We start from the raw sequence: 16600 nt of genomic DNA, 5'->3' as shown, positions 1-16600 counted from the left end.
ACATTATATCACACCACAGTGCCTCCCTCATAAGAAACTAAATCCATATTCATAAATAGTTACTATTTAATGTAGCAAGAAGACTTAAATTTTGCAGTGTGTCCTAGTTGGGATACTTTTTAGTTATATCTCCTGGAAAGTCATGTATAAAATGGGAATTACAGGGACACCTGGGTGGCTCAGTCAGTTAAGCATCTGCCTTTGGCTCAGGTAATGATCCCAGAGTCCTGGGGATCACATCCCACATTGGGCTCCTTGCTCGGCAGGGAGCCCGCTTTTCCCTCTGCCTGCCATTCCCCATGCTTGTGCTCACTCTCCCTCTCTCTCTGGCAAATAAATAATAAAATCTCTAAAAATAAATAAAATGGGAATTATAATACATATTCTTTAAATTTTACAGAGTAGCTTCTTTTGCTTCTTTGGAAATAAAATATAAAACCTTCATTAGAGCATACGTTAATATCAAGATTTGAGAAGTAATGGAATTTCTAATTTTTTATTTCTATTTTTTTTTAAAGATTTTATTTATTTGCCACAGATAGAGAGAGAGAGTACACACAAGCAGGCAGAGAGGCAGGCAGAGGCAGCGAGAGAAGCAGGCTCCCTGCCAAGCAAGGAGCCCGATGCGGGACTCGATCCCAGGACCCTGAGATCATGACCTGAGCCAAAGGCAGCGGCTTAACCAACCGAGCCACCCAGGTGTCCCTTGATTTCTATTTTTTACTCTTTCATTTTAGGAGTTATCAAGTTCTTTTAATGGGTTAAATGGATTGAAATTCTCCTCTCCTACCCCTCCTTGCCTGCAGACTCCATAGGACGTGGACTTAATTTGTTTTCTTCACAGTATGCCCAAGTTCTAGAATAGTACTTGCAACTATTCTAACTATAGAATAGTTAGAATATAACTATAAATAGTTATATTTATATTCTATAAATAAACTAACTATACAACTCCAGTACTTGTTGCATGAAAGCGAATATTTAAATGAAACTGAAGATATATGTATGTATTAGTGACTGAGAGAATAAGAGTGTTAATGGCAATAAATTGAGGCTCTGGCAGAGAGACTGTTATTTTGGAGGGAGCTCAGTTGAATAGGAGACGATAGTGGAATATGCAAGAGAAGGGGGCCTATAAAGGAGTTAGAATATGGTCTAGAGTTCAGATGAGAACTCAGGGTGATAGAGCATTAACAATTACCACAGAAGTAATAATAGAAGCCCTTTAAGAGAATCATGATTCCACCACCATTGTCTATCATTTGGATTCTGTTAATACTTTATAGTTTACAAAGTACCTTCATAGAAACCATTGAAAGATAGGTAGATGGCTGTGAGAAGAGATTTGATCTCTAAAAGGAGGGAATATGTATGAAGAGGAAAATGGATTCAGAACTGAATTTTCTTCCAGTAAGGGGTTAGGAAGTGGAGCTGCTACCATGGGTAAATAGAAACTGTGTTTAAAAAAAAGAGAGAGAGAGAGAGATTTGAGAAGGTGTATACTTATGGAAACCAAGGTAATAGAAAAGTCAGGATATAAATGGATAGTCAGGGGCACCTGGGTGATTCAGTTGATTAAGTGTCTGCCTTTGGCTCAGGTCATGATCCCAGAACCTGTGTCCGGCTCCCTGCTCAGTGGGCTTATCTCCCACTCCCTCTGCACCTCCCCTCTCCTCCACATTCCGACTGGTGGCTCACTCTATCGAAAATAAAATCTTAAAAAAAAAAAAAAATGAATAGTCAACTATTTCAGGTTAAAAGCAAAAGTTAAGGATAGTGATGGTGAATTTAACCATTAGGAAATTTCCTGGGGATGTGAAGAGTGCTATTTCAGTGCTGTGATAAGCATTGAGTCATTTGAAAGTGGAGATTAAAGAAGAAATAGAGGTAACAGTGATAAAGAATCTAGAAAAACAAATGGCTTCTGAATGGGTTAGTAGGGTCGAATGAAAGGGATTTTTTTTTTCCAGGTTAATGTTTTTCTTATTCTACCTTTCTAATAGTTATCTTTTGTCCCTATTCCAGAATTAACCTGTGCAAGTAGTAAAATACACTTCATAATTACTGACATTGTTACAGAGAGGGGTCTACCTAAAACTTACATATCAACTAGTTATTATTCCATTATGCATTCATGTACATTAAGGAAGACTCTACTTTTGATATTAAATAGGTGATAGAGGGATGCCTGGGTGGCTCAGTGGGTTGAGCCTCTGCTTTCAGCTCAGGTCATGATCTCAGGTCCTGGGATCAAGTCCCGAATCAGGCTCTCTGCTTAGCAGGGAACCTGCTTCCCCCTCTCTCTCTGCCTGCCTCTCTGCCTACTTGTGATCTCTGTCAAATAAATAAAATCTTTAAAAAAAATAGGTGATAGAAAAGTTAGTAATGTGAATGAATAAAATTAGAATATCCACTTTTATAATATTAGCACAGAGTATTTATGTAGGTGTGGTACTATGTCCAGTAAATTTAAGGATCTTTCCTGAGTAAATACATATAAAGAAGGTACTTTAATATTTTAACTTGAAGATAGTAAACTTTTTTGTTTGATTAATCAGAGTCTGGCAGTTTGGACAGTTACCCAAACTGTCAACTGCAAATTTGTCAACTGTCAAATCTGTCAACTGCAAAATTGTCTATCTCTTCTCTGTATTGGGGAGGATCTGGAAATGTGTAATACGAGAAAGAGAGAGATGTCTCTGTATCAACTGACATTTGTCCAACTTACATTGAATCCTGTGGTGTAAATGACCCGAGATCTCCTGAACAAACAGAGAAAAAATGATGTATCAGAAATGGGAACAGAAAGGGCTGGATAAAAGTGGTTTAAGCAGAATCTTACAGAATCTGAATTAATTTTAATAATTTCTTCCTAAATTAAATTTTTAAGAATATGAAATTATTTTCTTAATTTAATGCCTCCTAGGAAGGGTTTTAATTTTGAACACGTTTTTAGAATGTCATTTTAATTTTAGTTATCCACTACAGTCCCACTATTAATTCAATCATTATAAATACATATTATCATCAGTTGTTGACATGGGCAAAATATTTTATGTATGTTTTCCTTTTTTTTTTTTTAACTGTTAAGCAACAATATGGTCTTATAAACAAACAAAACTGCCCATGTTACTGCCTCTTTTAAACAACAGTTAGAATTATTTTGTGTTCCCTTTTCATTTAAGCTATAACATTTAGAGAATTTGTAATGACTTTATAATTAATTAATTAATTCTTTATTTTTAATTTTTTATAAACATATATTTTTATCCCCAGGGGTACAGGTCTGTGAATCGCCAGGTTTACACACTTCACAGCACTCACCATAGCACATACCTTCCCCAGTGTCCATAACCCCACCCCCCTTCTCCCACCCCCCTCCCTCCAGCAACCCTCAGTTTGTTTTGTGAGATTAAGAGTCACTTATGGTTTGTCTCCCTCCCAATCCCATCTTGCTTCATTTACTCTTCTCCTACCCCCTTAACCCCCCATGTTGCATCTCCTCTCCCTCATATCAGGGAGATCATATGATAGTTGTCTTTCTCCGATTGACTTATTTCGCTAAGCATGATACCCTCTAGTTTATCTAATATATATTATATTAGATTGTAAATGGGATGGACTCCTTAATTTCTCTTTCTTCTGTCTTGTTGTTGGTGTAGAGAAATGCGACTGATTTCTGTGCATTGATTTTATATCCTGACACTTTACTGAATTCCTGTACAAGTTCTAGCAGTTTTGGAGTGGATTCTTTTGGGTTTTCCACATATAGTATCATATCATCTGCGAAGAGTGATAGTTTGACTTCTTCTTTGCCGATTTGGATGCCTTTAACTTCCTTTTGTTGTCTGATTACTGAGGCTAGGACTTCTAGTACTATGTTGAATAGCAGTGGTGATAATGGACATCCCTGCCGTGTTCCTGACCTTAGCGGAAAAGCTTTCAGTTTTTCTCCATTGAGAATGATATTTGCGGTGGGTTTTTCATAGATGGCTTTGCTAATATTGAGGTATGTGCCCTCTATCCCTACACTTTGAAGAGTTTTGATCAGGAAGGGATGCTGTACTTTGTCAAATGCTTTTTCAGCATCTATGGAGAGTATCATATGGTTCTTGTTCTTTCTTTTATTAATGTGTTGTATCACATTCATTGATTTGCGGATGTTGAACCAACCTTGCAGCCCTGGAATAAATCCCACTTGGTCGTGGTGAATAATCCTTTGAATGTACTGTTGAATCCTATTGGCTAGTACTTTGGTGAGAATTTTCACGTCTGTGTTCATCGAGGATATTGGTCTGTAGTTCTCTTTTTTGTTGGGATCTTTGTCTGGTTTTGGGATCAAGGTGATGCTGGCCTCATAAAATGAGTTTGGAAGTTTTCCTTCCATTTCTATTTTTTGGAACAGTTTCAGGAGAATAGGAATTAGTTCTTCTTTAAATGTTTGGTAGAATTCCCCCGGGAAGCCGTCTGGCCCTGGGCTTTTGTTTGTTTGGAGATTTTTGATGACTGTTTCAATCTCCTTACTGGTTATGGGTCTGTTCAGGCTTTCTCTTTCTTCCTGGTTCAGTTGTGGTAGTTTATATGTCTCTAGGAATGCAGCCATTTCTTCTAGATTGTCAAATTTGTTTGAGTAGAGTTGCTCATAGTATGTTCTTATAATTGTCTGTATTTCTTTGGTGTTAGTTGTGTATAATTATTTATTTTATACTTTGAACTATAAATATTCATAGACTTTGTAATAACTTTATAATTTTTTAAGATATACTATGATTTGTGTCCCATTTCTCCTATAAACCAGACATTTAACTGATTCCTAATTTTTTTTAAGATTTTATTTATTTATTTGATAGAGATTATAAGTAGTCAGAGAGGCAGGCAGGGAGAGAGAGGAGGAAGCAGGCTCCCCGCTGAGCAGAGAGCCCGATGTGGGACTCGATCCCAGGACCCTGGGATCATGACCTGAGCCGAAGGCAGAGGCTTTAACCCACTGAGCCACCCAGGCGCCCCTGATTCCTAATTTTATTAAAGTAACACTGTATTGAATGTCATTGTTCCTATAGATTTTTATTTTTTTAAAGACTTATTTATTTTAGAGAGTGTGTACACACGTGTGTGTGCAGAGTTGGGGGGCAGAGGGAGAGAAAATCTCCAGCAGACTCCCTGCTGAGGGAGAAGCCCGACATGGGGCTCAGACCCACATCCCTGGCTGGGACCATGACCTGAGCCAAAATCAAGAGTTGGACACTTAACCAACTGAGCCACCGAGGCACCTCACAATTTTTATTTCTTTTACATTATTTCCTTTAGTCTAAGTTCTCAGAAGTAGGTTTACATGGTCGAAGGAGATGAACCATGTATTAGTTATTAATGAGCTATTTATTATGTAATTTGCCCAATATCACATAGAGTGACAGAATTAGGATTAGAGCCTGACAATCTGTCCTAGATGCCATGTTCTTGATCAGTTCTTGATCAGTTCTTGATCTTACTATACTGCTGTCTTGAGAGATCTAGAGTGTTGTCTTAAGTGATCTCCAGTGTTATGTCACCAATCTAGGTCAGAAGAGTAATATACATTCAGTTCATCTGTCAAAGTTATAGCAAGAAATTGGTGTGTCTGACAGTATGGTGAGGATTTCAGAAAGAATGGGATATAGACCCTGCCTTAGAAGCCTATGAACTAAGTGGTAGACAGAAACAGATGTGTAAGAAAGTAACTATGATGCAGTGTAATGAATTATATAATTCGGATGCTGTATGAAGACAAGGAAGTGACCAAACTGGAGGAAGGAACATAGTGTAAAGAGGCTTCGAAATAGGACTGGGTTTGTTTGGATAGTCTCCGTTAGTTTCTAGGAAACCAAACAGCAGAGCAAGCAATGAAGAACCTACATGTGTACTGTGAGGATTAGAAGGCCATAAAGGCTATGTTGGACTGTAGAGAAAATATGTACAAGTAGGGCTTTCTGAGGAAATTTTACTGAAACTTGGGACCTGGGCTAACAGACAGGCTTTGGAAATTAAACTGTGACTGAATAGAGATTGAGAACTCCAGAGAGATTTACCTCCCAGGAGATAGATGTTTACATATGAAGGAGGATGAGGAGTGGGTAAGACCTGAGACCATGAAGACATTCCCTATGTCGTAAAACTCAGATGCTATTCTTTTCATCCCCTGAGAGATACACACAAGATCATCCCTAGGATCTTTTGTTTACACTCAAGGATAGGCTTTGCTACCCTGCCTCCAGACAGGAGGAGTCTGCTGTATAACCCTTCCAGAATCTTATTTTCAGGGCTCCTTGCTATATTAACTTGTTATTACTGCTGTGACAAAGTACCGCAAACTTAAAAACTTAACACAAACTTACTATATTAAAGCTCTATAGATCAGAAGTTTGAAGTGTTCTGTTGGACTAAACTCAAGGTGTTAGCAGGGCTGCATTCCTTCTGGATGTTCTAGGGTAGAATCAATCCCTTCCTTCCTTTCCCAGCTTCCTAAAGCTGCCTGCACTTTTTGGCTTGTGGGTCCTTCCTCCATTTTTAAAAGAAACCATCTTAGCTTCCTTCCATCTTCCAATCTCTCTTTGACTCTTGACCCTCCTGTCTTCCTCTTGAAAGGGCTTGTGATTGCATTGGGTTCACTTGGTTAATCCAGGCTAATTTTCCATGTTAAGAACCTCAACTTAATCACACCGCTAACATCCTTTCACCATGTAAGGTACAATATTCTTGGGTTCCAGGGATTAAGACATGGATCTTTTTGGGGTGAGGACCTTATTCTGCCTACCATACTCACCTATAGTGCAGACCCCAGTACATATAAAGTAATGTCTGATCTGGCTCTAATTGCAATTTCCCAGTGGGAAGAATTGAGGTATGAGGAACTGACATAGTTTATTACAAGTAATGGTAATTTATTTGTTCCTGCTCTGGCAACACCATGTCTACTTTCAGGACAGTTCAAATCAGTGTAGTGCTAAAACCCTAATAGACTGTTTTTGAAGGGCTCTACAGCTGAGCTCTCTAGACTCCTGAATGATAAGAACAGGAAAAGTCCAGAGTTGTCTGGGATCTTCTGCCTTAGGACCTCCAACTTAACCTTTTTCTCATAAGAGCTTTCCAGCTTGGCTATCTCATTCAAATTGCAGAGTCCATTCTAGTGTCTTTTTTGTCAGTTTTTTCTGTCAGACCCATATGTTTAAGCTAAAACTAACCTAAAAGCAATCCAGATTTAACTAGGGGTTAGAGTTTGGCTCTGCTGCTTTCCCTTTGCTGTTCTGTACTTGGACATAGAAATGCAAATGATACCAGCCCTCCACAGTAAATGTAGGCACTCATCTTCAGATACTTGAGTTATATTCCCATTTCATAATGTATTTCTGCGTTTTCTAGTATAGGCTGACTGTATTATAGCAGGTTTTTGGTTTTTTTTTCCCAATTCATTTTCCAGTATCTTATAGCCACTGAATTGGCTCAACTATTAATCCTATGATCCTAGTTCAAGGATGTATTAGGGAGCTAAGCATAACTGTCAGATCTAGGTTTGGCATTAGTTAAGGGAGCTCACCTAAACCTATCATTGGTAAAGGCTGCCCACTTTGGAATTAAATCTTGGTCTTCTAGAACTGACCACAACTTACCCCCTCAAAAAGTATTACACTGTGTAAATAGTACTAGCCAATGACTTTTAGAGAAAAATTTTTTCTAGATTTAAAAGTTAGTCCTAGACTTATGCACTACTTCCTGTGCTTATATTGGTTGTCACTGTCCTTATTAAGTAAAGATGTAACTAAGAAATAGGGCAGAACAATAAAAGACAATAAAAGTTGGTGTGGAATGTTTAATAATGTACACTCAGGCATTCATGTGAGTGACATATGAGTCTCATGCGGCCCTTCCTGTTCCTTTCCTCCCTCTGCCCCTTCCTTTTTTCTTCACTTCTCCTTTATTTTTCCTCCCTTTTCTTTTCTCTTCTATCCCCCTTCTCTTATTAGCAAATACCATACAGATACTCACCCTTCTTTCTCTTAGTATTTTATTCTAGAATGGAGTTTTTAATAAGTGTAAGAATTAGTCATACAGCTTATTTTGAAAAAAAGCTTCAGTAGACATTTTATTAACAGCTTAGAAGTGAGTTTATCTTAAACTTGTCTTCTGTGTGTGTTCTTATTTCAAGACAAGACACTGGTTTTCATTTTTTTCTTTACCATTTTAGGACTTTTCTTTTCGGTAGAGATGGAAATCCAAATAAACGGAATGTGCACAATGAAACGTCTATGCATTTGTTATGTATGGGACCTCAAATTATGATATCTGAAGGCGCCCTTCATCCTCGCTTAGCACGGCCCGCAGAAGATGATTTCAGAAGAGCAGATTGTCTGCAGATGATCTTAAGATGGAAAGGAGCAAAACTTGACCAAGGAGAATATGAGAGAGCAGCTATTGATGCCGTTGATAACAAAAAAAACACACCCTTGCACTATGCCGCTGCCTCAGGGATGAAAACCTGTGTCGAGGTAAAACTGTTTTTTAATATTCTACATTCTGTAAAATTTGTGTCTTGGTAACATGTAATAATCAGAGTTTTCTTTACTTATCTTAACAGTTACTTTAGTTACTTTAGTCCTTTTTGTCCTCTTTATGGTTCTAAGAGAATCTGGATATCTTTTAAATAAAGTCATTCCCCTGTTTTAGGGAAAGATTAAAAATAAACCCATAAACAGTCCCCCTTGGGAATAAAATGTAATCAAGAGCAATTAAAAATTAGCTAACATTCCTGAAGATCACAGTCATCAATTAAACCCTTGTCACTTAGAGTAAGGGTTTTGGTAGAGATATGTTCTACTTTTGGGCTGATTTTTAGAAGCCAGTTTATACATGTTGGATATGGCAAATCTTAGCCATGGGACTTAGATTACCTAAAATTGATCAGTTCCCTAAGCAAGGGGTAAATATTAATGAATATATTTATTTTGGTCTTTTAAAAAAACTTTGTAACTTAAAATGTTTTAAAAAGTTTTCTGTTTAGGGGCGCCTGGGTGGCTCAGTGGTTTAAGCCTCTGCCTTCGGCTCAGGTCATGATCTCAGGGTCCTGGGATTGAGCCCCACATCTGAGTCTCTGCTCAGCAGGGAGCCTGCTTCCCCCTCTCTCTGCCTGCTTCCCCGCCTACTTGTGATCTCTCTCTCTGTCAAATAAATAAATAAAATCTTTAAAAAAAAAAAAGTTTTCTGTTTAATCTGCATTAAGATATTCCTGAATACTATATTGCACTTTAATTTTTCCCCTTTTGGATTTCATATATAACAGCAGGCTTAGATAAAATCAGCCATGTAATACAGGATCATAACTAAGCTAGGAAATCCTTACTCTTCGTGGTGTCGTCACTATCGTACATACAGTAGAATAGGTTTTTGTCAGCTACATTCATGTCAGTCTATACTTATTATAGAAGTTCTTTTATATAGATATATTAAAGTGTGAGTGGGGAGCATTATAGATTCGATCACAGAGTATCTGTGTTACCAAACCTTAGACCTTTGATGGAAGAGCAGTGATCCTAATCAGATTAAAATACATATCTGAAAATTTAATACTTCTTTAATGTTACTCACATATATATTTTATACTTCTAAATTGACAAGGATATTAAAAATATGAATCTTTCATTTTCTTATACATTTTAAAAGATTACAGCCTCTTATATGATTTCTTTTTTTATTTTATTTTATTTTTTTTTAAAGATTTTATTTATTGATTTGACAGAGAGAGATCACAAGTAGACAGAGAGGCAGGCAGAGAGAGAGAGAGAGGGAAGCAGGCTCCCTGCTGAGCAGAGAGCCCGATGCGGGACTCGATCCCAGGACCCTGAGATCATGACCTGAGCCGAAGGCAGCGGCTTAACCCACTGAGCCACCCAGGCGCCCTCTTATATGATTTCTTTAGTGTATCTGAAGTGACAGTTCTTTTTACTTTAAAAATCCTTCTGATCTTATCTTTTAGTTATGATACTGGTTAATCTTCTAGAATCTTAAGTCATTTTATCTCTTGGGGTTTTCTCACCTTTGCCCACTAGTAAGTTAGTGACAGTCATTAACTTGAAACTATTTTTGTAAGCAGTGCTTTCTAACATTGATTTACAGTGTGGTGGAAGGATATCCTAGGATTGGTGGGGTGGGGGGGAAGTGTGTGCCTATCAGTAAAATTCCTGAGGCTTTTTACATAAACCTTTTTTTTTTTTTTTTTTTTCAGATTTTATTTATTTATTTGACAGAGAGAGATCACAAGTAGGCAGAGAGGCAGGCAGAGAGAGGTGGGGAAGCAGGCTCCCTGCTGAGCAGAGAGCCTGGTGCAGGGCTTGATCCCAGGACCCTGAGATCATGACCTGAGCTAAAGGCAGAGGCTTAACCCACTGAGCCACCCAGGTGCCCCTATATAAACCTTTTTGTATATTGTTCTTTTCTCACCTCCTATGAAAGAATCTCTGCTGAAGTGACTCATCATTATTGATGGGGTTGCATCGTATTTCTCAAGTGAGTTAGAGTAGAAAATAACTTATTTTTGATAGTAATAATTCTCTTATTTGGCTGCTTTAATATCTTGCTTCCAAAAATTCTCTTATAAGCATTGCTTTAGTACTTATTGATTTGGAAGTATGTGTACAACGACATGCTTATTAAATTGTTCCCAAAAATTGAGTGTAGTGCTTTCACCAGTATTATTTTTTGCTCAGTGAAGGAAATTAGTGCTAAGTTTATTCTGAATTGACAGTCCTGATTTGCGTTGTGTGAATGAATGTGTGTGTGTGTTTTAACTGTTTGATCTGTCAACATATCACATTCATAAATCACACCATGTGGTAACTGTTTTCATTTTCTATAGTCAGAGGAATTCATTGACTTAATAAAACATCCCAAATAGGGGCGCCTGGGTGGCTCAGTGGGTTAAGCCACTGCCTTCGGCTCAGGTTATGATCTCAGAGTCCTGGGATCGAGCCCCGCATCGGGCTCTCTGCTCAGCAGGGAGCCTGCTTCCTCCTCTCTCTCTGCCTGCCTCTCTGCCTGCTTGTGATCTCTCTCTGTCAAATAAATAAATAAAATCTTAAAAAAAAAAAAATCCCAGATAGAACCCTATAAATACCTCGGTTGAATTGATTCTAGTTTTCCTCAGCAAATTCCAGCATATCCTTTTACCTATATAAAGTTAATCTCTTACATATACTTGACTATATGCTTGCCCAGCTTTAGGCCTTGATTGACTTTTTATAATGCTTACTATTCATTAAACTAGAAGAAGTTCCCTTGGAAATGTACTTTAATTTTCAGAGCTCTTAGTGTGTTTACTAATACTAGTGCATTAAATAAATGCTTTGAAATATAGAATCTAATAACTGTACTTCTTACAGTATTAATCTATAGGTATCTTCATGTGGCATCATATTCCTTGAGTTAAAAAGAGTGTTATCAAGTATTTATTAATTTTTTCATAAAGCTAAGAGATCATAGTATGGTAAAGAGAGTACTGGTTTCTAGTTTTGGTCTTCACAGTGACTGTCTACTAAACCTCTTTGAGATTATCAATTCCAGCCATCCAAGAGAAAACTATCTGCATTATCTCAAAAGATGTCTTTGAACACTAATTTTCTGTTGATCTTTGATTGCTCTAAAATATATCCCATTTTCATTGTAGGGGCTTTAAGGCTAAATTGATTATTTTATTCCATAGTTAAGGCCAGCCTGTTTTGTTTTGTTTCGAACTCTCATATCTCTGGAAATATGCCTTCTCTAGTGGTTCAAAATGTTTTTCTCTCTCTGTTTATTTAAAGACTTGGTAACTCATCAGGTGACAATGTCATATGTACATTTAATAATTTAAACAGTTCTTTATGGCTCATTATTTTGAACCATAGAAATAAAATATTAACCTTAAACTTTCCTCATCTTCTTACCATAATTGTGTTCCATAGTAAGTTAAAGGTACAGATCATATACACACACACAATCACACCAAGAACCTCTTAACTATACAGTTCTTCTGGAAACTTCCAGGTACGAAGATATCGGTGGATTGATAGACGTTATTGCAATGGAATATCTAGCCCTGAAGTTCCTTATGTTATATTGCTGCCTAGTTGACTTCCTTGTATTTATATTCCAAGAGTCTGTCAAATTCAACATACCAAAAACTGTACTCAGTCTTTCTAACCTCTAGCTCCTCCTCGTGACTGCCTTCTATTACTGACACCATCATTATACGTATATCTAATATTGATACCTGAATTTACCTTGGCCTGGTTTTTGTCTTTGTGTTTGTCTTTTTGCATCAAACTCATGCCACTCATATGCAGAATAGAGCTATATGGACTGTACAGGCAGGATTTGGCTCACAGTTTGCGCTGGACCCTGTATTATGCAAAGAATTGGAAGAGAAGAGCAGAGGTTTTTTTTGTAAAATTACAAAGATTACAAAGAATTTTTTAAATGCTGTGTAATAGATGCCCAGTGCAAAAACAAAAACAAAAAAAAAAAATGGAACTCCGTTAAAACAAATCTTTCAAGAATTTAGCTCAATAAATAATACACTTTTTTCTTAGTTGCTGAGTTTTTTTCTACTTCTTTGGAATACAGATGGACTTTGGAGAAGAATGGTGGGTTAGGTCTATTAGCATGGCCCAATTAAAAGCCCAGTGATTTTTCTCCCCTTGGCCGACTTCCTAAGAGCCAGCCTAGTCATTAAGCCTCATTTTATTTATATTAGTGCTTTTCCTGTCATAGTGATTCAATACATGGTTGATGTGTGGAGGTTATTGCTTTTGATAGTGTTTCATTCTTTGTGAAAAGTATTTTTTAAAATGAGCATTATCTTAGATATTTCCTATGCACCCCTGTCCCAGTTGCTTATTCAAAGCTTTAAGTTTAGCTACTTATTGTCGGATCAAATAGAGGTCACTAGAAAACTGAAGGTGGTGGTAAGTCACTTTTCCCTTTACAGCCATAAGGCCTATTTGACACTTTGGCAGCTATCAGAGCATTTCACACTTCAATGAAAAGCCCTAAAAACCATTCACAGGTCAACCTGAAGAGTTTTACTTAATTATATTGTGTTTTTAGCACATGGAGTTTTAAAACTGAAAAGACTACAGAAGTTGTAGTCCCAGCTCAACAATTTAGTTACTTTGCCGATCTGAGCCTTGGTTTTCTAATATTTATTAAAATAAGCTATGATTTCCTTATTGCCTCCAAAATATTAATGATGCAAAAGCTGTATTAATTATTTGGGCAGTAAATGTTATAGGCATTGAAGGGAAAGGAAGATCATTTTAATTTTACTTATCCTGGAAGATTGTATGGGTACTAGTATGATTTGAGTAGGTAAGATTTCAATATTTGGAGGAAGATACTTAAAATGTGCCCCTCAGACCTGCAGCATCACTTACCCTTGGGAGCTTGTTGTAAATACGAAGTCTTGGGCCCACCAGGCCTCCAGATTCTAAATTAGAGTCTCTGGGGCTGTACTCCCAAGTTTTAAGCAAATTCCTCTGGTTATTTGTTTACATGTTAGAGTTTGAGAAGCACGTCCTAGGTCTCAGACATATGCAGGTTAAAGTATTTTACAGAAGAATGATTAGACAGATAACTTAAAATGAAGATAGCAGCCATACCAAGTAGAAAATACTAATGTCAAGGTCAATAATTTGGAATTTATTTATAGAAAACTGAGCCATTGAACATTTTTGATTGGAAAAGTACTATTATTAAAGCAAATATAGTAAGATTAGCCTAATGGTGGTTATGTGCAATAGATTTGAATGGCGGACTTGTAAAACATTGTTTTGAAGCCTTGCTACACAAAGGATGGTCCTCAGATTGGCATTGGCATTAGTTATTTAGGAAACTTCTTGGAAACGCAAAATCTCAAGGCTGGTTCCATGCCAAAGGAATCTGAATCTGTAGTTTTGTTTTTTTTAAGATTTTTAAAATTTATTTTGGAGAGAGAGAGAGCAGAGGGAGGAGCAGAGAGAGAGGGAGAAGCAGACTCCTCACTGAGTGAGGAGCTTGATGCAGGGCTCTATCCCAGAACTCTGCGATCATGACCAGATCCAAAATCCAGAGCCGGGTCCTTAACCTACTGAGTCACCCAGGCATCCCCTGAATCTGTAGTTTAACAAGATTCCAAGGTGACTCATATTCACATTAAGGTTTGAGAAGCCCTGACTTAGAGCATAGTTAGTGGGACATCTACAATGGAATCATAACACTTTTTGTAAAAAGTACATATATCTAATCCCCACCCTGGTTCCCTCTAATATGACTGTCAGGCCACCTGGATGATTCTTACACAGTTTGAAAACTTTTATGCTGGAATAGTGGTTGTAAACTGGCTGCACCAAAAAAAATCCCATAGTGTAGACCGTGTCTCAGATCAATAAAATTGGCATTTCTGAGGGTGGAGCCCAAACATATCAGTATTTGAAACTTCAAATTCTTTAGCTGATTCTAGTGGTCAGCCAAGGTTGAAAACCAGTGTAGTAGAGGGAGTGATAGGTATAGATTATTACACTAATTCTGGTAGGAGCTGATAAAGAGCCTCGATTTGTGTGGTGGTTTTGGAAATGGAGAGAGTAAGGTTGATGCAAGGGACATTGTGAGGACTTGGTAGCATTTGGTAACTTGGCCAGTTGACATAAGAAAGCAGGGAAGATTAAGGGTTTAAAATGATGGAGACTTTGAGGGCCCCTGGCTGGCTGAGTCGGTAGAGCACAGAGCACGTGACTCTTAGGATCATGAGTTCACGTCCCTCCTTGGGCCTAGAGCTTGCTTAAAAAAGTTAAATGTGTGCAATTTTTTAAAAATGATGGAGGCTTTAAAACGTTAATGTTAAGCTATCTTTGGGTGATAGAGTTTTTCTTTTATTGGTTTTCCACCTTTTCTATAACAGTCTGAAATCATTGTTTATAATTAGGGTAGAATAAATTATTTTTAATTAGAATGAGCATGGTTTTGAACCTGGCTCACTTTGAAGCCTGCTGACAATTAACAGACATTTAAAAAGTGAGATGAGATAAGGGAATTTGCTGAAAGGAAGGGAGAACGTACTGAGTTTTCATTCAGAAGGATGGAAATTGAGGTCTTAGGTGTTTCAGGCTATTGAAAATTAGTACTAGTTGTTTGGGGGTAAAGAATATAAATTTAGGGGCACCTGGGTAGCTCAGTCATTAAGCGCCTGCCTTTGGCTCAGGTCATGATCCTAGGTCCTGGGATGAGTCCCACATCAGGCTTCCTGCTCAGCAGTCCCACTCCCCCTGCTTGTGTTCTCTCTCTTGCTGTGCCTCTCTCTGTCAAATAAATAAATAAAATCTTTTTTTTTTTAAATATAAATTTAGAATTGAGTGTAATCTGTATAGAGTTGATAACTAAAAACAAGATAAGGTAGAGATGAGAAATCCAAGGAAAGATTTAGATTATAGACAAAACTAGAGTTGAAGTCACAGCGCCTATTTGGAGAATGCCTGTGTTTAAAGTGAGTGAAAAGAAGTGGCCTGTGAAGCAAATAGAAAAAGCAGAGAAGGGGCGTCTGGGTGGCTCAGTGGGTTAAAGCCTCTGCCTTCGGCTCAGGTCATGATCCCAGGGTCCTGGGATCAAGCTCCACATCGGGCTCTCCGCTCAGCAGGGATCCTGCTTCTCTCTCTCTCTCTCTCTCTCTCTCTCTCTACCTGCCTCTCTGCCTACTTGTGGTCTCTGTCAAATGAATAAATAAAATCTTTAAAAAAAAAAAAAAAAAGAAAAAGCAGAGAAGAGAACTGGTATAATACTGTCACAGATACCAAGAGAAGATTTCAAGGGGAGGAGGTAATCAGTCATGTGACATGCTGCAAAAAGGTAAAGCAGTTAGAAGACTGAGAAAAGCTGTTGAATTTGAGAGTACTAATTTTCAGAAATACTGTTTTAGTGAAATGGTCAGTATAGAAGTCAGACTGCTGAGAATAATTCTTTTCTAAGGAAGTGGAGAGACAGTGGGTGTCCGTCACTAATTTGAAAAATGTGGCTGAGAAAGAAAATTAGGAAAGTAACTGGAAGGATAACAGAATTAAGGAAAGAACATGTGTACCAGAAAGAGTGAAGATAAAGGGGTAACGGAGTACTCAAGGTCATACAGGAAATAGAGATGAAGAAATGGCGATTTTCAACTAGAACAGACTTGGGCAGTCATCTTGTTTTGTAACATCTTTTCTTGGGATTGTATTAACCTCATTTTCCAGATGGACCTGTGCAAATAGAGACTTAAAGAAGTTAATTGATTTGTGCAGAGTCCAGCTATTTAGATGATGGATCGAAGGAGTGGGCAGGGATTGGTCTTGCAGACTAGGGGGCTGCCCTACTACCCCTCTTCCTCTGAGATCATAAAGAGAAAGGAAGGCAAAATAAATGAACAGAAGTGTTGAGATAGTGATAATTGGAGTTTCTTTTAAGGTAGAACATTTTATGTACCACTGAGTTTGCAAGAGAGGCTAAAAGTCACATTTGAATAAAGTATTCGGTTCTCTTTGCTTTAAGAGTAAGGAAATTGATACTTAGTTATAATGCTTTGGTTGAAGCATTT

At 37.7% G+C, this 16600-nt stretch overlaps 1 protein-coding gene across 2 annotated transcripts in view; it reads left to right on the top strand.

The window, feature by feature from the left end:
* The window catches only part of ANKIB1 (ankyrin repeat and IBR domain containing 1), a 146635-nt gene that overhangs the window by 56947 nt on the left and 73088 nt on the right, over positions 1 to 16600 (top strand). For both annotated transcript variants that reach the window (XM_032875348.1, XM_032875339.1), the window contains exon 3: positions 8219 to 8519. In XM_032875348.1, the coding sequence (XP_032731239.1) occupies positions 8219 to 8519 (301 nt within the window). The remainder of the gene's footprint in view (positions 1 to 8218; positions 8520 to 16600) is intronic.

This window comes from Lontra canadensis, unplaced genomic scaffold (assembly GCF_010015895.1).
Source record: "Lontra canadensis isolate GAN:19392208 unplaced genomic scaffold, GSC_riverotter_1.0 scaffold2, whole genome shotgun sequence".
In the NCBI taxonomy this organism is placed as follows: domain Eukaryota; kingdom Metazoa; phylum Chordata; class Mammalia; order Carnivora; family Mustelidae; genus Lontra; species Lontra canadensis.
This window is presented reverse-complemented; position numbering and strand designations above follow the sequence as displayed.